At 33.6% G+C, this 23,652-nt stretch overlaps 1 protein-coding gene across 18 annotated transcripts in view; it reads left to right on the forward strand.

Annotated features, from left to right (window-relative positions):
* LOC143230309 (histone deacetylase 4-like) overlaps positions 1-23,652 on the forward strand; it is a 150,027-nt gene that overhangs the window by 43,437 nt on the left and 82,938 nt on the right. For 4 of the 18 annotated variants that reach the window (XM_076463595.1, XM_076463599.1, XM_076463594.1 and 1 more), the window contains exon 2: positions 9,921-10,071. The exons of 5 other annotated variants lie outside the window; for them this stretch is intronic. In XM_076463595.1, coding sequence (XP_076319710.1) covers positions 10,047-10,071 — 25 coding nt within the window. In that variant the 5' untranslated portion in view covers positions 9,921-10,046. Of the gene's footprint in view, positions 1-9,592; positions 9,653-9,920; positions 10,072-20,168; positions 20,477-22,743; positions 22,897-23,652 lie in introns of those variants that run through there. 9 more of the 18 variants (XR_013016381.1, XM_076463591.1, XM_076463592.1 and 6 more) reach the window with 5 other exon arrangements.

A 23,652-nucleotide genomic window follows, 5' to 3' on the forward strand; every position in this document is an offset into this window, starting at 1 on the left:
GCCTATCTAAATTATTTGGATGCTACAATGTAGTTCAAAGCTCAGAGTAAAATGAAAGCGCTTCAACTTAAGCTAAAATTTGGGGTGAATGTATACTTATGGAAGAACTTGACTGCTTCGAAAATCTCAGTGGTTTTTTTTTACTTGTGAATGAAAGTTCCTTAAATGAAGGTGCAAAAGTTTCAGTCTTACAGCACATACCTGATCTGTGTACAAATACTGGGGAGTACTTCCCTCCTCATTTAGAAAAATTACTGTGGATTCAAAATCCATTTGCTGACTTTGCAAATACCAACGATTTGCCTTTGAAAGAGAAAGACCAGCTTATAGAAATTTCAACTGATTACACCTTAAGAACAAAATTTCAGCAGGAATAGAAATTACACAATTTTGGATTCATATTGCCATGAAGTACCCTGAAATAAGTAACAGAGCTTTGAAAATTTTGATGCGTTTGTGAGCAAACATTTTTACTCTATACAGCTACAAAGACCAAATTTAGAAACAGGCTAAACATTGAAGATGATTTGTGCTTACAGGTAACAACCATAACTCCAAATACTGAACTACTTTGTGAACAAAACAAGCCTATCCGAGCCACTAATAAATAAACAAGTACACTGTACTTTTACTGATATAAATTTTGTAAGCAGAATTTTTTGAACAAGTAAGTAAAAGTTTTCTTTAAACATTGGTATTTTGCCCCCCAGTGGCTCAGCGGTATGTCTGCGGACTTACAACGCTAAAAACCGGGTTTGGATACCCATGGTGGGCAGAGCATAGTTAGCCCATTATGTAGCTTTGTGCTTAATTCAAAAACAACAACAACATTGATATTTTTAATAAATTTATATTTTAAAAGCTTGAAGTAAACTTTATTTGCTAGTGACCGATTGTTTCTATTTTTAGTGTATTTTTTTTATTAAGGCTCCGGAATGTTTTTTTTTTCCGCAGGTCTAAAAAGTTTAGAAGCCCCTGGGCTAGAGATCACTGATTACGACCACAGTATTCCAACCTATTGTTCTTTAATACCTGTCTGTTTTCGAGGACAGTTTTCTAACATAAAGGAACCCTAAAGCCTTTGGAGTTTCGGATCTGCAATCGCCATTAACTCTTGCTTTAATATGGCACTAACAACAAGGATAGTTATATTGTATTTGGAATTAAAACTGTAAGATGCACAAATACATTATTGAACTACAAATGTGCAATCTTAGTACAACTGCAACTTTTCACACGGTATTTATAAAATGTGTTTCCAAATGTATAACCTAAAGTGTTCAATTACTTATTACATCAAACGGTTTACATTTTTAAAAACATTGGAATATAAGTTGCTTATTTCCTCTTATATACATTATCTTATAAACAAAATACCTAAGGTAAGGTTTACTGTCACCTACTGGGTTTTGGGCAAATCTAAAATGCAAAACACTTATAGATTTTTTTTCTCCTGGCAACAGATCAACTAATACAAAAAAGTATTCTTTGCACCCTCTTTATCTGTTATAAAAACCTATTTTATCACTGATAATAAAAAAGAAAATTTCATTTTGTGAAGGAAATATTGTTTAGAGACACATCACTTTCACACGTTTCCTATTTAATTTAGCTGTACAGACTGCACTGCTACTTGAAACTGGTAACCTAATGGCTTTACTCCTCTTTAGCGCAATCGTTTTAATTAAAAATGTAGAAAGGAGAGCAAACATTTTTCCAGAAAATGGGTCACCCAGGAATAGAACTAAGGTTCAGACATACTGCTAAATTTAACACGAAACTGTGTATAGTGCGGTGACAGTACTACACGACAGAGAAGTAGAGGTGGAACACGGAGAGTTGTTTGCTAAGATTAGCATAGTTTATAAAGGGAAAACATTTAGAAGCCATTTTAAATGGAGAATAAAATATGCTGATAAAAGATAACTGCAACTTTCACGCAGATGTATATTGAAATAAATCAAGATTGTTTATATATATACATATATCTTTTCTTAGTTAGTATTCTACGATGATAACTGTTTATGATGATTTTGTGTAAAGTGAGGCATTAGAAAGGATAAGCCAGTCAAATCAAAATATGTTTTTATATCACAAGTTGTTATAGCTTTTATTTAACACAGCCTTGTGCAGAGCGTATGCATTAAAAGAACATAATATTGAAGATTTCCTTATTTTTCATGTCATTTCTAGTTTCTTTAATAGCTTTAAAATCTGGTCGGTTTGGCTTGTTTTGAATTTCGCGCAAAGCTATATGAGAGCTATCTGCGCTAGCCATTCATAATTTAGCAGTGTAAGACTAGAGGGAAGGCAGTCATCACCACCCACCGCCAACTCTTGGACTACTCTTTTACCAACGAATAGTGAGATTGACCGTCACATTATAACGCCCCTAGGACTGAAAGGGCAAACATGTTTGGTGTGACGTGAATTTGAGCTCACGAACCTCGTTAGGTTAGATTCTAAAAACGAAACCAAGTACGATAAAAATATCATCAGGATATAATGCTGTCCGTGAAACCAGATAGAAGAGAAAGATCGTGATAGGAAACAAAACTGTTACTGAAACTAGAAAGGAAATTAAGGTAATTATGTTGATGAAGTATTGCCCACAAAGCCTAATAGGAATTCATTAGGTTACGATACCATAAGAAACAACAGGATATTACAGATTAATTACAGTTTTAATCATTTCGCTAGTATTTGCGATTGCGATTTACGTAATTGCTTGAAAATTTCCGTTTGTGTTGTGAATGATATAAATATCATTTCATCTGAAAATTTGGTGTTTTCACTCAGCGGATACGATGAAGATTTGCCATCGTATTGGTTAGTGTGTTAGGAAAAAAGTTTAACAAATAAAAACATTTTTATTCTTTAAATCTACAACTTTTTATACAGTTGAATTTAAAGTTAAGTTTGCTTTCACTGAAATAGAGCTGTGTCTAGACAGTAAACATAGGCCTGGCATGGCTAAGCGTGTTAAGGCGCGCGACTCGTAATCTGAGGGTCGCGGGTTCGCATCCCCTTCGCGCCAAACATGCTCGCCCTTTCAGCCGTGGGGGCGTTATAATGTGACGATCAATCCCACTATTCGTTGGTAAAAGAGTAGCCCAAGAGCTGGCGGTGGGTGGTGATGACTAGCTGCCTTCCCTCTAGTCTTACACTGTTAAATTAGGGACGGCTAGCACAGATAGCCCTCGAGTAGCTTTGTGCGAAATTCAAAAACAACAGTAAACATTTTCTTATTCTAGTGCAAAGTATTGTAAGTATTTACTTCAAGTGCGTTTCTCGTTATCACGAGATGCATATATATTATCATTTTGCAGGAGAACACCATTTAAACTTCTTTTGTCATTAGTCATTTTTAACAAATATTGGCAGGTTGTTCGGATTTATTAGCACATTGTGACCAGACGTGATTCGATGAACTGTCCTTTGTTTCCGTAAGTAAGTTGGTTAGGGCGCTCAACTCACAATCTGCTGATCGCAGGTTCGAATCCCCGTCCTACCAGGCCCGGCATGGCCAAGCGCGTTAAGGCGTGCGACTCGTAATCTGAGGGTCGCGGGTTCGCATCCCCTTCGCGCCAAACATGCTCGCCCTTTCAGCCGTGGGGGCGTTATAATGTGACGATCAATCCCACTATTCGTTGGTAAAAGAGTAGCCCAAGAGCTGGCGGTGGGTGGTGATGACTAGCTGCCTTCCCTCTAGTCTTACACTGTTAAATTAGGGACGGCTAGCACAGATAGCTCTCGAGTAGCTTTGTGCGAAATTCCAAAACAAACAAACAAACCGTCCTACCAATCATGCTCGCCTTTCACTGCTAAATTACAGACGTCTAGCGCGAATAGCTCTCGTGTAGCTCTATACAAAATTCAAAACAAAAAATAAATTGTTTCCATAAATGCACGGATTGCTGTCGCGCTGATGTTATGTACAATATTAAGCAATGCCTAGTTTCATAGTGTGCCAGTCGAACGAAAATATATCACTTTGATAAGAAACATTAAATGTGATTGTAAAAATTACATTTTTTATCATTGTAATCCGTTGTATAGAAATTAAAAGGGGAAATGATTAACTTGATCTGTGATATGTAACTATGTTAAAGTAGTGTCTATTTCAATATTTCAGTGTTTTTAAAGAATTAAGAACAATATGGCACAAACACTGTTTCTCTTCAGTAGGTTAGAAAGTATGAAAAGCAAGATTTAACAACATTGGCTGTTTTCAAAACAAACACAAAACAGCTGTTATTATTATTTGTTGGCAGTTTTCATTTAAACCTTTATTTATATTTTTGCTAGGATCTCAGCAAGCTCTCTGTGGGCTAAACAGTAGTTTGAGGGTTCATAACGCTAAAAGTAGATTTAGACACCCGCGGTGGTTATGGCTAGAGCATTGAGTGGTTGCAGATCATTCTGTGGTTTACTGAATAACAATAAACAAACAAAATTTAAGCAGCATTAATGAATACTTACATAAAAGAGAAGGAAAATCAATATACAATTAAATGTATTAACTGTATATTTTATATAGATAAAGGGTTAATCTAAACTTATTATTTTTTCTCTACATTCTGTTTCAAAAACAAGTCTGTAAACACTAAACTTCATTTTGTTTATTGGTACACATATAGACCACAAAAACAATAAAAAACTTTACTGAAAACATTACAAGCCTCACGCTGCTAAAACAGACTATGAAAATGGTGTCAGTCATTTGTAATCTTACCTAAAATCACTCCATTTCGACAACAAACTAACAACAATCACGAACTTGGCACAGATGTAGATGTGATCTCATTTAACCCTGCCATTATTTCAGGCTCTCCAGTGACACAGCAGTAAGTGTTAAGGCTTATAATGTTAACAACCAAGTTTTAATACCAATTTTAGGCATAACACAGATAGACCATTTGGCGTGGTTTTGTGTTTAACTACAAATAACGACATTATTTAGTTCTGGTTTTGAACTGTGTTTTATGAAGCTACACAGTGAGTAGGGAGTTGAGCCCAGGATTGTAGTGTTGGAAGTCTGTAAATATACCGCTGACTTAAAAGGGAACAACAACATTACCTTGTGTTTCTATAACGCTGTTTTACTTTCCTGACATTCGTCACTCTTATAACACATCTACAGGGGGTGCAGAGTATGATTTGAGACAACGGAACGCTAGCCACCCCCGATACAAAACAAAATCGAACTTACCAAAATCGAACTTAAAGTACAGTTAACTTTACTTGTGATGAAATAACAATACTGCTTTTGAAAAGAAAACAAATACACGTAATAAGTATTTTACGTTAATTATTACGTCTAATCATTACGTTGATAAATGTTTTTGTTTTGCTATTTTAAAACCTTAAAATACTTTACTTTACCGAATATCGAAATTAATCCAAGTAGTTTTCAGAAGTTTTCATTATAAAATAATTTACCTTCTCATTTTGTATTTTGTAATAGTAATTTTCCTAATGTATTTCATATTATGTACACAGTTTCAAATACTTATCCAATGATCTCCATGACAACTGACTGCAACTGCTGCCATTTCCATCAGCTGACACCCAAAATAGTTTCGATCGGTTAAGATTTGTACGTTTTTATGTCCACGTGCTCTATTCATTTTTTAGCGGCCTCTTGGACTTTTAAGGTCTTTCAGCAATTCATTATACATTGCTCTATATTTGGCATGATATAGGAGATTAGAAGAAAATTAAAGAATATCAACCTGTTTTTAAAATTAGTATGTTTGTGATTGTGTTGCATAATCGTGTAAGACTTATAATCGATTATATTTATCTAACTTTAATATGTTTCAACAATGAAATACAATGGCAGGACATTACGTGGATTTTAACCATCAAATTACTGACTTGTGTTTAGATCAGTCACTACCGGTGAGGTTTTATGTATTACGTCATATTGGGCAGCTTTGTGTTTTTACTTATTACAACGCTCAGGGTTAATAAAACTGTGTGAAAAGCAAATAAAATTTTTAGTGATGTCGAGAAACCCACTGCTATGTTGATAGTATTTTTATTTATTTATTTATTTTTGTGATTTATGTATTATTAAGGATCCTTTAAGTAATAAATTCATTGCTTCACATAGTTGAACAAAGTGTACTTAAAAGTACGATATGGACTTCACCAGCAGTTTTATTTGTTAGGGTTAACATGACGTCGATAAAACATTCAACACGAAAGTAAAAGCGAAATATAAGGACTAAAAGTGAAACATTACTCGAAAAGGAAAATCATATTAATTTTTGATATGATCAATAAGACAACAGGTACTTATCGGTACAAAGTATAACCATCCTTTTTCTTATGATATATTTCACTCAATTCTTTAGTCAGACGAGCAACCACGATTTTTTTTTTCTTTTTAAATAGGGGGTTCTTTTTCAATCCGCCAATTTCTAAGTAATGTAATATAGTTGACAAATGTCTTCTATGTGTATTAGAGTAGTTACTAGACGAACAACAAAATATAAGCGCATATTCCAAAGTTTTCAGATACACTGCTGGCCAAAATCTTAAGGACAATGAACATAAAGAAAAAATATGCATTTTGCGTTGTTAGACTCAACCACTTATTTGAGTAGAGCTTCGAAAGATGAAAATAAGAAAAGGGAAAATAAAAATAAAAACTTTTTAGCATTTAATAGGGAAAATGTGAACACTATGACATTAGCATAAATACTAACTTGTCAAAAGTTTAAGACCATACCAAAAAGAAGTCCTAAACAGGGTAGGAAATGCCCAATTATGTTTGTTGCAGCTATGATCTAGTGTACTTTGTGTCACGGCAACAACTTAAAATCATCCATTAAACAAGGACTACTTAGATATTCAACGAAACGCCATGGTAAAATAAGGCGGCTAGCAAAAAGGGCCACGCTAGTGTATTGAATTTCACATAAGACGCTAGAATGCGTCCCTTTGTTGGTAAATTGCCTACAGCGGGAAGGGGGCTATAATTCTCTAAGAAATACTTATATTGTACTCATATGCAGTATACACTGTGGTTTTAGATTCAACGTTACTAAAATGAATTTATTTTCTAAATAAAGACATAACTGAAGGACATTCTTCAGTTTTCATGAATAGTGTCATCAATTGAAGGAAATGCTTTTGTTGTCAGTTTGTTTTAGAGCAAAGGCTGTGTCCATCGCATGCAGTCGAACCATTGGTTTTAAAGTTATACATCCGTATATTCATCGCTGTCTCAACGGGGATAGAAGAAATGCATCTGTTGCATTTATAAACTTTCATTCAACCCCTTGGCCTAATAAGGCCAAGTGGCTAGGGCGATTTCCTGGAAATCTGACGATTGCGAGTTCAAATCCCCGTTATACTAAACATTTTGAGCTATGTAGCGGTAAATTCCACTGTTCTTTGATAAAATAGTAGCTCAAGAGTTGGCGGTGGGTGGTGATGACTAACTGCCTTCCCTCTAGTCTTACACTACTAAATTAGGAATGACCATGGCTGATAGCTCTGGTGTAGCTTTGCGCGAAAATTCAAAACAAATAAACAAAAATCAAATAATTCAACTCATGCTGGTTTCCAGTTATATCCAAGACATTCAGTTTTGAAATGAAAATTAAAATAACACTAACAGATATTCTGAGTGATAACAGTGTAGAACATAGGTGTTAGGATGGTGAATTGTTAACGTCTTTCAACCACTTCTACCAAGAAATTTTTCAGTAGTGGGGATTTTTTACAAGACATTTGCTCATTTATCTTTAATAAGGACGCTTAGTAACATTGTTGTCTTGTACACCAAATCAAAATATCAATTTCCATACTGTTTATATGTTGTAAACATATATTTTCAAACATCAACATTTTCATATGTATTCTGCTTTTAGATTAATCTTCAAGAGGGAAAACAACTGATTTACTCATTTGTAATTATTATAAATAACTTCTACTTTGTCTCTGTTTGTTATTACTCTAATAAGTTTGGCCTCAAGAAAAAGGGCAAATGCTCCCTTTCCTTCAAGAAGGCCTGGCATGGCCAAGCGCGTAAGGCGTGCGACTCGTAATCCGAGGGTCGCGGGTTCGCGCCCGCGTCGCGCTAAACATGCTCGCCCTCCCAGCCGTGGGGGTGTATAATGTGACGGTCAATCCCACTATTCGTTGGTAAAAGAGTAGCCCAAGAGTTGGCGGTAGGTGGTGATGACTAGCTGCCTTCCCTCTAGTCTTACACTACTAAATTAGGGACGGCTAGCACAGATAGCCCTCGAGTAGCTTTGTGCGAAATTCCAAAACAAACAAACAAACAAACCTTCAAGAAAATTAGAAAAACCTGGCAATAAAGTACCAGTGTTACGCCTCTACTGCTTGTGCTGTAAAACTACACTATAATTGTTCTCAATGGTTCTCGGATCACTGGAGGTACGCGAGCTGGTCCAAAATGAAAATAACTGAAGTACAAAACACGACTGAAACCATATAAGAAAACAGATGAGTGTAGTAGAACGAATAGGTGGTCCGTAGGGTCTTTTGCTCCATCGAAGTAGTTCTCCGTGAAAAAACCTTGAGAACCAATGAAACACAGTGCAAACTCAAGCTAGGTTATATATTATTGCATTTTCGCTTTAGCAAAATACAAGAGTTACCGAGAGCCCTGTGGCCCCTGGATCCCCATGAGGATTTGTGTCTCCTTCCTCCGAATAAAATCTTGAATAGCGTTGCTGTTAAGCTAAAAACATAATCGAATTCGAGTAATAAAACAAGTACTGCTTTGAGATTCAGATTTTATTCACATTAATAGTATCATGTACAGATACGTTATAATCACTTTAGAAGGTGAGTACTGCCATTGAGATGCTTTTCTATTGGTCTACAGTTGAAAATAAAAAAATATCTGACTTGGCCGTTTATCCCAGCGTGATGTGATTAAGGTGTCGTTCAACCAAACAAACATATAAGTTTTACTTTGCTGAAGAAAAATATGTGTCAGTATTTGAGAATTTACGGTGGGTGGCAAGAAAATAACGTTGCAACATTTTTGGGTGCTAAAACGTTTACCATATTCTTTAATTCTCACTTTATTCCAGTATAAGTAACATAAGCAAAGTACTGATTTAATTTGTTTGTTTGAAGTTAAGTACAAAGCTACACAATGGGCTATCTGTGTTTTGCACAACACGGATATCGAAACCCGGTTTCTAGCGTTATAAGTCCGCAGACATACCGCTTCGCCACTGAGAGGCTATACGATTAATGATTTGCTACTCAAATTGATTCTCATTAAACATCTAGGATCAGTATAAATCATTACGTTACAAACATTTATTTATAAAGATCAGCTGTATTTGACGTTAGCTCCTCTCATTTCTTTTAGTTTGTGCATTTTTGTTTTGTTTGTCAATATAACTGATATCGGTAAAAATACGATGATTGAACATATTTTCATAGGCTTTGATATTATTCTCGCCATTTATTTGGTAATTCAATCAAATATAGAATTCTGTCTGATTCAGTAAATTTATCAAGTATGTCTTAAGAACGATACTTAAAAAGTTTTGCGATGTTCACCCATCAAATCAAGCTGTCGTTGACAGGGTTTTGAATTAACAACTTTGCTTATGAGAAGAAAGGAACGTCGGAATTATGTTACTGTGACTTGGTAAGTCATTCATTGTTGCTATTAGTGTTCTTTAATTATATGATTCATGTTATACTTTTCAAGTCACTTGACCTTTTCCCGTAAAAAAAAAAGAAAAGAAAAAACGATTTTCTCTGCATATATATATATATATATATATATTAAATATATCGCAGTGGATGAACGCATTCATTATTGGATTTCTGATTTACATCAAGTAAAAGCTTTGCCGTAAACAAATAGTAGTTTTATCACATTTGGACGGTAAATTACTGTATTCTCTTAACAGGTTTAAATAAAATCGAATGTCAGGCATGAAAAAGTGATGATTTTTCTGCCTGGATGTATTGTTCCATTTCTTGAACTTCTGTAGTTGTAAACAACGTCATTGTGCCGCCATCTCGTGGCTAGCCTAATGAACGATTCCAAATCGACTCCAGGTAAGCTGTTATTTATTTTCTTAATCATTTATTTCTGTTACGAAACATATGGTATAAATATATTGTTGTTGTTTTTAAGAATAGTATAAAATATTCAAAACAAACAAACAAAAAGCGAAAAACAAGAAGAGGAGTGTCCTCTAGTTTCACAATATTAACAAACACATAAAGCTGTACAAGTTGTTAATTCGGATATGATCTTAGTGATTCCATACACTGAACGACAATGCCATTGCACCCTTTAGTTTTAGACTGAAAGAAAGATGCTCTTACCAAAACCCTATAAAATTAAAAAAGAGAAAATAAGGAAAGATCGTAGGGAACGTTTTTTTTTTTTTTTTTTTTGTGTGTGTGTGTCCAGCATGTACAACTCCAACTTACGTGTCACAGTTCTTAGCTGTGGAAATGGCCTAATCACTCTAAAATTTCTTCCTACGGCAATGTAATTATGTACTCAAGCTGCAACTTTAGGAAGTCGGGAACCTGTTTAGCTATTTTAGTTCTCTTTCTTTGCCTTTCCCTTTCATTAGAAATAATTACCTCTCCTCAAAAAAACAACAACAACAACAAAATAACACAGACATTGAAAAGTAGTTTTGAACGTCATGAGTTTGAACATCAATATCTGCTTTTAACGTTTGAATTAAAATTATAATTATAATTTATAATTCCAGTTTAATTTCACACGGAAGACTTGTAAGTATAGCTTAAGTCTCATAATTAATATGTTATTGTGGTGTCACCGCTGTATCGCTCCTACCGCCACAAGCATTTCTTGTTAGGGTACATTTTACTTTCTTAATAACACTGTGATGCTACTCAGTTTTATTTGCCTTTCTTACACGTGCTAGTTTTTGTTTCGGGCCTAATTGTATAAACTTTTTTCTTAAACACCAACCAAGATAAAGAGGTACAGGTCTGATACAGTTTTTTTCCTTAGGTTGTTCAATTTATCATAACTACTGTGTTATCTTTATAAACATGTACTGACCTTTGCCGGCGGTCAAAAATACTATTTGTAAAAACCATTGTACTAATATTTTATTTGTAATCAACCGTTTCCTTTTTCTTTGCTTATAATGTTACCATTAAAAACGAAACTACAGTCTTTCAAACAACCACAATAATTATTCGCATAAAATTGATAAACCTTCTAGCACACATACATATTAGTTAGAATGAAGTTACGACATGTGGTCTAACGATACAAAACAAGAGGACTTACTAGGCTTTACGTTGTAGAAACCTGTAAACACTTTTGGAACTTTTGTTTAGATCGATGGGTTTAGAATTGTTTTGATTAATTTGTTATTGGTTATGCCTGTTGAAAGAAAAAAATTGATACTATATTAAATGGGTTGGTGTCACTACTATGAAGTACGCACTTACTTAAGTGCTCTATTGAACCTTATACTAAAATGTGGTTGTTACAACGTTTTTGTGAATAACAGAGTTATACGATCTTGCATAGTATAAGTGGAAGCTTAAATTGCATCGTGAGGTAGAAAAAACATTTAATGCTAGTCACAGAGGTCGTTTGAGTGTTTTTACATTAATGTTTTAAATTATTTTGTTTAAATAATGTTCATGTGATATTCTTGTCAAGGTGTAGATAAACTTCTGTATAGTGCTGACTTTTTTGTCTAAGATCTGTAAGTCTACGTTTTAGCAAGTAGCGATCTCCGAACTTCCGTGAAATAAAGGAGCCATTTCTATATAGATATCATCGAGAAAGCTAGCGGTATCACAGGAAACACGATGCTATAAACCATTAACATGAACATACACACACACGCACACAAAGTGGCGGAGGACATGTTGTCGTCTCGTTTTTGTTGTTAGTTTAACGAGCTGTTTTCCAGATACCACTGGTTTCGTTTCCACCTTTTCAGCGTGTAACCGTTAGGAGTAACTAAAGTGTGTGATGCACAGGTATTGATATGTTGATTAAAAAATAATAGAATATAGATAATAGTTTGACCGAGTTTTATTTCCTTTCTTATATTTTAAGGGCATCTATGAACTTTATACTTTCTTCAGATATAATGTTATCGTCTTATACAATTAAATTTCAAAGGGTCGTTGTTTGATACACCACACTGCCAAATGAAAGGAACACGCTTTCAAAAGCTTCTTTGTGCAAATAGGTCTCATTTCCTCGTTCATTGCTTGGTTTTAAGTATTATTCGTTCTGTAGACTTTCACGACATCATTTGAAGTCAGTCAAGAACTATACATGTTTGTATAACATATTCTATCCTTCTAAAAAAATAAACTTATCATTATAATTGTGCGCAAATATCATACTCACCAGTAGTAACCAGAGTATTATACTAACAAATGTAATAATAATTTTGCACGTAACATTGTACTTTACTTTGTATCTACAATGGAAAGGCCCATCGTTTAATTGTTTGTAAACACAGATCTCGTAGACTTTGAACTTTAGCATGTCATACTATAGAAAGTTAAGAAATGTTAATCACAACTTTATTTTCTGTGGTGATCGGTTGACTTGTGTAACACCTTGGAATAAACTTTCTAGAAAGAAGATACTTCGGTGAAGTGGTATCAAAATAGTATTGTTGTAGTTTTGATTCTCAATTTACAACAAATAGATGAAAATGGTTTTAGATCAGTTAATATAAAGTAAAATGTAAGACAATAGTTCCACAAAATGTTAAGAAATATTAATTATATTATAAATGAATACGACGATGCAAGTTGTTGATCTGATTTCTTAGAAACCATAAAACGTGATTTACACTAGTTGTTGTAAGCTGAAAAAATGTATAAAAACTGGTGCAGTGTATTCTAAGAAAAGCCAGACTACTAAGGTAATAAAATAAAAGTTTATTTAACTAGAATAACTTTCGGTTTTCATATAGACAATGTAAGCAACTATTGAGTCTTATAGCTAACTGGTTTAATTAGAATAATCATCTAACTTACAAAATGACACAAAATAAAATACACTCTATAATATCAGATAGCTCATAGTATATAGTAAGTGTTAACCACCTTCTCTTAGAGGTTCCCCACAAACTTTTGCACCCTTAGTGGGATAAGTAATTATATAACATCTTAAAAGTGTACATCAAACTCTTGTAAACATATAAAAGTTACATTACATTTGTAATTTAACTCCTTGGTTATAGTAGCTAATATTTTATTAAGAATCCTTTTCCTGTAAATAGTATTCTTCCATTAAGTGTAGTATATAAAATGTTACATATGTAGGTTGGTAAGCGTGAAATATGTAGCCGAGTGTTGAATATACAAGACTGTTTAGTGTCGGCTTTATTATTTAATTTCTTTTATAAGTTCATATAAGAGAGTTAAAAGTTAATCATTTTAAAGTCGATGGTTATATCAAGTTATGTTACGTAACTCGGTAAGAGTAGTACGTTGCGTTTGAAATTACACTGCTGTCTAGGCTTTACTTATATTACCGACTTCACATTACTCGAATCTTCAGGGTTTTCTCGTTACCTTAACTAAGTGTTGTTAAATCAGCGTTGCTCGCCTACTTTACAGAAAGTCCGAGGCTTCAGAAAGGGCAAGTTAAGAGAAAAAAAGTACAAAATAAAGTGAAGTAACTCGGAAAGAAATTAGAAAACGTGAAGTGAGCCGGTGTGTGAGTAATTAGCTTTAATTGATGATATTTTAAAGTGAGTTTCACAGTTTAATAGATATAAGGAAAATAATTTGTCTTGTAAAAGGGTATTGTAAAGTAATTGAACCCTTATATGTGTAGACTTTGGCGAAAAAGAAAACAGTTATTTAAAGTTTAAGATCCAACTATGATAAGAAACAAAGTATAGAAGAACAGTTCGTTCAATTGGATTTTAAAGTAATTGAATTAACCTTGGTGTACTTTTGACAAGAAAAGATAATTATTTAGAGTTTGAAATAGTGTAAATAAGTTTTGTACGTAGCTTGACCTATTTGTTTTGAATACAAGTGGATTTTGTGCTGTTAATTTATTGTTTGAATTTATCGCCAACAAGTCTCAGACACCCACTGTAAAAGAATCCTTAGCCTACTCATATTATACTGATACCGAGAATTCGTAAATATGTTTTATCTCTTCAAAGCTCTCTGGTAAGAGGTATGTTAAGATCTTATGTATATATGGGATAAAAATTCTTTTGCAGTAGACGTCTATGACTTGTCGGCGATGAATTCGATAATAAACGGACAAAACATTCGCCACTTATTTTAAAATAATATATTCAAAACAAGTTAAACTATGTACAAAAATTCTTTACACTTTGGATATCACAGTTGTTTCTGAAACACTATATAATTCTTTTTTCTGTGTGTGAAAAATCCACTTACACTTATTAAATTATTTTAGAATCCAGTTAACAAGACAAACTGTTTTTCTCTACTTTTATGGAGATAGTATCAGAGAATAATTCACTTCACTTACCCTAAGATTACAACATCTGAACTTCAAATTATTTTCCCCTTTTTATCAAAGTCCACAAATATTTGTTTGTTTGAACTTCGAGCGAAGCTACACAAGGGCTACTTGCGCTAGCCGCTCCTAATTTAGCAGTGTAAGACTAGTGGGAAGGTAGCTAGTCACCACCATCCACGCTAACTTTTGGGCTACTCTTTTACCAATGAATAGTGGAATTGACCTTCGCTTTATAACGCCCCCACGGCTGAAAGGGTGAGCATGTTTGGTATGATGTGAATTCGAACTTGCGACCATCACATTACAAATCGAGCGCCCGAACCACTTGACCATGCCGGACCTAGGCTACAAAGACGAGTTCAATTACTTTAGAACATCTTTTGACAATAATTGTTCTGTTTATTTCTGTTAAACTGTGAAACTCACTTTAGAATATCGTTTGTTATGGCCAATCGCTCACACATCGGCTAACTTTGCGTTTTCTTTCGATAGCTAATTTTCTAACCGAACTCACTTCTTTAGTTTTTTAACGTGAGTTCGCTTAGTCACCTATATTTATGCATTGATCACTGAGACCTCGGACTTTCTGTAAATTAGGCGAACGGTGCTAATTTAACAATACTCAGTTAAGGTAACGAGAAAAAGAGCGAAGGTTCGAGTAATGTGCCATATACAATATCAGTAAAACCAAGACAACAACGTAATTGCAAACACAACGTACGACTCGTACAGACTTACGTAACAACAACTTGTGACAACTAACACTTTTAATAACAATCCATCTTCAACACTCCTGTCTTTAAAACTAAACAATCGTTAAATATTAAGTCACATACAAAAAATAAGAATATTTACCCTAAACAGTTTTGTATATCCAACAAGCTAATTGTAACAACAACATTGGGGCTCGGGATGGCCAGATGGCTAAGGTGCTTGACTCTTAATATAAGGGTCACGGGTTCGAATCCTCGTCACACCAAACATGCTCCCCCTTTTAACCGTGGGAGCGTTATTATGTGGCGGTCAATCCCACTATTTGTTGGTAAAAGAACAGCTCAAGAGTTGGCGATGGGTGGTGATGATTAGCTGCTTTGTTCTACACTGCTAAATTAGGAATAACTAATTCAGGTAGCCCTTGTGTAGCTTTGCGTGAAATTCTACAAACAAACAATGTAACACTTTTCTACTCTCTTATATACATTTTATACTAATAAATATCCGAGTTAGATAGGCATACGAAAATAACAACAGTTGATATATGAAAAAAATTAATATGTATATTTGCCGTACAAAACAGCAAAACATTGTTACGTTACTTCAAAAATTGTGATAGTTGTTTCAGAAATAAACGGAATGCCTTTCCTATAAATGAATCACATGATATCACAACGAAACATATATTAATGATAGTGAGAATCTGGACGTGTTTTTGTGAGCTTCACCATAGTAAGCTGGTAAAATGATTATTGTGATGTTATGGATCCCACTATGTTTTGATACTTTAGGAACTCTGATTATCTGGAAGTAATACCCAAAACGATTGTCTTCGAGAATACCAAAGATTGGGGGTTATTTGGTGCTAGAATAATACGATTACAGTACATACTTAATTTAGAAAACAAAACCAGTACCACTTGCAGTTGTCATTTTGTGGTTTTGCTGCCCTAATTCTATCACATGATATAGCTAACAGTAGAATGACTATATGTATATTCAACAAGAAAACAGTATTTTCCAACATTTTTTTCCTGTAGTGTATTTTCAAAATATTTCTAGGGAAAGTTCTTGTGTTTATAATCACCTTGAACGTTTTTATGCAGTTATAAAAAGATTAAAGTTATTGCTTCTACAAGATACGTCTGAAGAAGACTGTCTCCAGAATAACTTTTGGAATACATCTGTTCTTTGAAATAAATTCTTGTTGAACTAAGTTCGGTAACAGTGGGTTCCTATCTTAATATACTTGGGAGGTTCGTTGCTGGTTTGTAATTTTTCAAAATCATGTTTTGTTAAAATGTTTGCTTGTCACAAAAAATCAGAGAACTACCTGATCGAATGTAGACACCTCAACACTTGAGAGAAGAGGTTAAGAACAGTACATTGCTTAAAAATGGTGTCTTTTCACAGACATAAAACAAGATTTTTTATGCTTAAGATTTTTTTTAGATCTTTTCCATTTTTGTTCTCCCTATAATAGTAAAAACAGGAAAATCACTACTTAATAATTTAGGGTAATGAGTATGCTTTTGATAAGTTGTATCTAGTATTTCAATATTATATTATATATTATTCAAAATAATTATTCAAAAGTTTAAACATGTACGTAGTTTCTGTACTCTAAAATAATTCTTGTATATGTTAGTCTTTGGATATTTCTAATTGATGGTACTTAAATATATGTAATTTTCTGAGGTAATTCAGTCGGATTTGTAAATTCACATATGAATGTTTTTCAAGGTTATATGATTGATATACAAACTGTCGCCAACTGTCCAACATTAGAAATGGCGAAGCAGTTGCACTTAATAGCTTTGCGCTAGATACATACAAATAAGTTTATGAAAAACTTTCCTCAAGATATTTGACTAGAATTGTAAAATTCTGCAAAAAAAACCAACATGTTCAAACAAACATTGGTATTTTGAAATATATTAACTTAGTTATCTCATTAGCATTTTGTTGTAATTTTATTTTTCAACTTAATTATTTGATTAGCAGTTTAGTTTAATATGAAACTTAATTAGAAGTTCTGAAAGATTTTAAGTCATTTAACTTATTTTGTTGGTTAGCAGTTTAGTGTAATATCCAACTTTATTTTAAATTATCAAAGCTGTTAAACCTTTTAATTTAATTATTTGATTAGCAGTTTAGTGTTATATTCAACTTTATTTGAAGTTTTCAAAGTTGTTAAGTCCATTAGCTTGATTATTTAATTAATACTTCAGTGTAATTTTATCAAAATGTTTTCATCCATTAAGATAAGTTCTGGATTTGGTTGTTTTTATATAATGTTTAGGTTTTATTTCAATATGCGACGTAAACATATGCCATTTAATATTTTATAGAATGTAAAATACTATAATGAGTGTAAAATTCGAAACAAGAAATGAATGACAGTTATAGTTGAATTCAATACAACTTTGTGAGTAACAGGTATTATTAAAAGAAGATATAGACTAAAATAACTTTTAAAGAATTAATGACAAAGTTTATTTTATATTATGAGTTGTGTAATGTACGTCCTATCTGTCACAAAAAGAATATACCCTTATTAATATCAAATTTGTATGTGTATGATTAAGCACAAAGCTGCACAATAGGCTGTCTGTGCTGTGCCAACCACAGATATTGGAATCCAGTTTTTCGCGTTATCAGCCTTCATATTTACTACTTTAGCCACTCGTGAACTATAAATTTAACGATAGCATTTTAATGCATTAATCGTGATATAGATTATTTTGTATTGCATTTAGAAAAGAGTGTCTTAGTCACATGAACTCTTACGCATGTTGATTGTGTTAACTTTGCTCTTAGCAATGAATTCTGAGAAACAAACACCTCAATATAAGATATTTACTGTTTGAGCTAAATTTTGAAAGTGGTGTTGATTTTGAAACCTGTTTTTCTTGGTATTTACGAGGTTCTGCATAGTGCTTATAGTAAATTTTAATCTAAACGATCAAATATATGGGTTCTTTGTGGTACTTTGAGTAAAACTCACTGTACTTGCGTGATTAGCGAACCACATTCGTTATTATGGGTCTACATGATAACTGCAGCAAGCTGTATATAATGTTTTGCGTGGTACTCACAGTAAAGTTTAATATAAGAAACACAGATAACTCTGTAACTGGTTTCTTTTTGTTCCTTGTTATATCAACATCTCGGTGTTCATAATTTTGTGTTCATTTACTACACATTTTTCTAATTCTGTATCGCAACATTCAATTTACGGCTTTTTTTAACTTCCTTGTATTTTGTACTAGTCGTAACCTCACGAATCTCCCAGTACAGCGGATGTAATCGAACTGCGAAAATTCTCCAAGAAGTAATTACTACAAAGATTTGAATGGGACCAACAGTTAAATGGTACTTTGGTGTAATGAACGTTTTGGTGGCAACGGGTCTTGAACCCTGAATCTTTGGATTCGCACTCAGGACAAATTTGATTCTGTATAGGGATTATAATTAAATCGTATTTACATGAGTTTTACATCTTTAATTTATTTTGTCGATTTGAAAACAAACAAACAAACTAGGAATAGAGTCATTGATAGTGTTCAAAGGCTGGTAGTATTGGAGAACCAGTTAATATAAAAATAGCCTTCACTTTCCATTTACAAACAAAGATTCCTGAATATAGCTTGCCGAAAAGCTACGAAATGTACTTCACGATTAACAATCACTGAGAAACAGTTGACGAAAATGACTATTTTCTTTATAACACGTGTATAATAGATAGAAAAATACAGTAACATGCGTTCAAAACAGCTATTTATGTAACACAGATATTTATTTTTAATTGCCAGATCAATGTCATCTCCAGTACGTTTTAGATTAGAAAGGCATAAATTAAATAAATAATAAGCATGATTAGAGTTTTCCACGTGTTTGGTGCTTCTTGTGGAAATTATATTTTAATAAGAGTATTAAACAGGAGCAGAATTCTCAAATTCTCAATTAATTTAAGATGTTCAAAATACTTTACATGACATATAAGCACATTTAAGTAAATCTAAAGAGCAGTGCTAGAAATATAGGTTGGTTGGTTTGGTGTTTTATGGCGCAAAGCAACTAGGCTATCTGCGCCGGGTTTCTTTGTATTAGAATTTTCAAACAAGGCCACACAGGAGCTACCTGTGTGTAACCATCTCTAGTTTTGATTTGTTAAGGCTATTGCCCATCACTCTTAATGCAACCCACACGCCCCACAGCCCAAGATTGTGAAGTGAGTTTTGGTGGCAAGATTCACATTATGAGCACACTACTCCCAAGCCACACTCAATCCTACAATATATTACCAGAATTTGGCGCACAGCCAGATATCAATGAAAAAGTTAATGAAATAAGAAAACTTAATTCAACATATCTTTCATTTGCATCAATTTTCCCTTCGAAAATTTTCCAGCTATTTTAGCACCATCGACATGCTAGAAACTATATACCGCGTTTATTGTTAAACTCGATAACACACATTCCCGTATATACACACCGCTATTTATCTGTCTATCCCACCATTAATACGTCTATCTGTCTACCTATCCATATATTGCATATACACATACTCAACTAAGGATTGTTAAGTTGTCTAAGTTTAAGTAAAAGTATAAACGCAGAAATTAGTTGTAAATTACAAGAATAAATCCTGAAGGAATATCAAGAAAAGGGACATCCTGCAATCTAAAAGTTTGACATTTTGGTAACACATTTACACATACATATATATTAATCATTTTGTTTAATGTTTGATTTTTCAGGGAATACGTGCGTGGGTTAAGTGACACGTACTGCTGCAAAGGAGACCTTACGGTTTGCGCGTGCTCAATACGCCGCGCCTTGTTGCTAGTTTGTTGTTAATGCTATATATAGCCAACCACATTCACTTTATTAAAAAGAGGTGGTGTGTACAAAAGTTAACACACTGTAGTAACTTCATGTGTACTGACGATGCTGTTCTGAGAACCACTGCTCGGAGCGAGAGAATGTTGAAAATCAATGTTTGACAGTTTGTCGAAAACAGTGAGGAAATTATGTTGTTTCGATCTAAACTTGAGGTCAATCTTCACTTATAGACTTTTTGTGTACTTAAAGAAGACTTGCTGGCGGTTTCTGTAAACCTGTGATACAGTTAAACTGCAGTTGTGCTGGACTCGGAGTTCATATTTTATTTACTCGTGATATAAACTTCTTTGTTAACTTTCTGTTATGGCATAGATATTGACATGACCACAGCTATTTACAGCAACTTTGGTCAGGAAGGTAAGGTCAGAAATCACAAGTAGATTAAATCTTAACGAATAAACTAAAGGTGTCAGAAAAAAATATACATCTTAAAAAAAAAAGAAACTAAACATTATCATACCGTGTTAATAAATTAGAATGTAGCAGTTTCAGTATGGCATCTTATAACACACCAAGATTACTTACTGAATATGATTTATATTCTAGCAATTGTTATTCGCGAAAACTGATAATATATATATTTAGCATTTAGACCACTGCTACATTTGTCATACCTCAGCCAGCTTGAAAAGCACTGCTATTTGGTAAAAGGTCTCGTTGGCATTGAATATAGTAAATGTAGTGTAGTTTGACATATTATAATAAATTATCTTTTGCTTTCGCTTACGAGCTTTCCGAATTACCTGCTGTACATACATATTTAAGAAAATGTTTTAAATAACTGCAACGCACTATACTGCCAACCATTTTGAGAAAAATTCTTAAGTCTTCAAAATAGTTTCATCAAGATAAATCTGGAATATCTTAGCAATATATATGATAATACTTCGCTTTTACATTCTTATAAAAATATAATATGATGCTGACTTTTAGTAAGCTGTCCCACTGAAACTGTTATGTGGTGTAGATGTTATACCTTTTGATGAGCAACAACTAGTAGGGTGTGAATCAGATTGGGCAAATGAATTGTAGTTATTTTTAATTTCTTTTAATTTGCTTCTATTTTTAAGTACAAAACCATACAATGAGCTATCAGTGCTATGTCCACCACGCGTATCGATTGTAAGGATGCTAATTTACCACTGAGCCACAGGGAGGTTTTTTATTTGATTAATTTACAAGCCAGATCCTTAGGATGAGACTTAACACCACGATATTATTCATTTTACTTCAACAATGATTCTTTATTGATTTATTTGAATTCACTTTGCCAATATTCACAAAAATTATTGAACTAAAGCTAGGCTTCTTGTTCTTGATGGGAGAGAACTACATTAGTACTTCTAAGTTAAATTATTGAACTAAAGCTAGGCTTCTTGTTCTTGATGGGAGAGAACTACATTAGTACTTCTAAGTTAAATTATTGAACTAAAGCTAGGCTTCTTGTTCTTGATGGGAGAGAACTACATTAGTACTTCTAAGTTAAATTATTGAACTAAAGCTAGGCTTCTTGTTCTTGATGGGAGAGAACTACATTAGTACTTCTAAGTTAAATTATTGAACTAAAGCTAGGCTTCTTGTTCTTGATGGGAGAGAACTACATTAGTACTTCTAAGTTAAATTATTGAACTAAAGCTAGGCTTCTTGTTCTTGATGGGAGAGAACTACATTAGTACTTCTAAGTTAAATTATTGAACTAAAGCTAGGCTTCTTGTTCTTGATGGGAGAGAACTACATTAGTACTTCTAAGTTAAATTATTGAACTAAAGCTAGGCTTCTTGTTCTTGATGGGAGAGAACTACATTAGTACTTCTAAGTTAAATTATTGAACTAAAGCTAGGCTTCTTGTTCTTGATGGGAGAGAACTACATTAGTACTTCTAAGTTAAATTATTGAACTAAAGCTAGGCTTCTTGTTCTTGATGGGAGAGAACTACATTAGTACTTCTAAGTTAAATTATTGAACTAAAGCTAGGCTTCTTGTTCTTGATGGGAGAACTACATTAGTACTTCTAAGTTAAATTATTGAACTAAAGCTAGGCTTCTTGTTCTTGATGGGAGAGAACTACATTAGTACTTCTAAGTTAAATTATTGAACTAAAGCTAGGCTTCTTGTTCTTGATGGGAGAGAACTACATCGCACTTCTAAGAACCATGAAAGAAAACCAATGAAGTCCATATTTGCCATACTCAATACCAATGAAGTCTTTCGTTCAATACCATCAGATCAGCTGAAATATAAGTTTCTAACTTAATCTTTGACATTTTAAGATTTACCCTAACAAATAAAATGGTCAGCTTTTCATATTTGAATAACTTAGACCGGACTCTGATTTACCCCTTGACCTTTCAAGTATTACTCTAGAAGTTATCAAGTTCATTAACCACTTCGATATGTAGTATTTATTTTAACAAGAACTGATCGTCTGATTAAGATTTTACTTTATCGTTAGTTATATGTGTAGTTTATAAATAAGTTTCTGTGAGTCAGTATTATCAGCTGTGTTTTCTTTCGTTTCTGATATCACAAGGTATGTATAAACCATAGCTTTATATTACAGTTTTATATAATTTTCTTATCAGATTATATGCTAATCGGTTTGTTTATGTTTGCGTTTTTTATAGCAAAGCCACATCGGGCTATCTGTTGAATCCACCGAGGGGAAATCCCAGTCGGAAATGACGCTATTTCAAAATGAAGGTTCTATTAGTTTTCCTTTTTTTGTGTGGTTAACATCTTTGGGAACACACGGTATAAGCATTAAATATGTTTATAGAGTAAGTAAACGATACTAGTCGTGTGATTTATGTATAAATGTAGTTCAGTGTACCCTTTAATTACTGCCCAAACTTCAAATTAATGCGTTTCCTCGTGACAAAAATCTTTAATTAAAAATCATACGATAGCTCGGCATGGCCAAGTGTGTTAAGGCGTGCGATTCGTAATCTGAGGGTCGCGGGTTCGCACCCCGGTCGCGCCAAACATGCTCGCCCTTTCAGCCGTGGGTGCGTTATAATGTTACGGCCAATCCCACTATTCGTTGGTAAAAGAGTAGCCCAAGAGTTGGTGGTGGGTGGTGATGACTAGCTGCCTTCCCTCTAGTCTTACACTGCTAAATTAGGGACGGCTAGCACAGATAGCCCTCGAGTAGCTTTGTGCGAAATTCAAAAACAAACAAAACAAACAAAAAATCATGCGTGTGTTACTACTTATATGATATAGATAGAGAATTGCTCACAAGGTACAGTGACAACTTGCATTTCTAATCCCCTTGCTTCTAGCTGTCCCCATGGCCTGTGGACTGCAGGTTAACATCCTAAACCAGTTGAAGAATGATGAGATATAGAAGTGTAAACGGTTTCTAAAATTTAACTTTATTGAGAATAGCTACACTGCAGGCTATAAAATATAAGAAATTTTAGCGTTTTGAAGAAAGGAATTTCTTGTAATGTTGAACCGTATTAGTAAAACAAGAAAAGGTATTATTCCACAGGTAAGAATCGAGCTATTCCACGACTTACTACAAGACACAT

This window comes from Tachypleus tridentatus, chromosome 10 (assembly GCF_004210375.1).
Source record: "Tachypleus tridentatus isolate NWPU-2018 chromosome 10, ASM421037v1, whole genome shotgun sequence".
Lineage (NCBI taxonomy): Eukaryota > Metazoa > Arthropoda > Merostomata > Xiphosura > Limulidae > Tachypleus > Tachypleus tridentatus.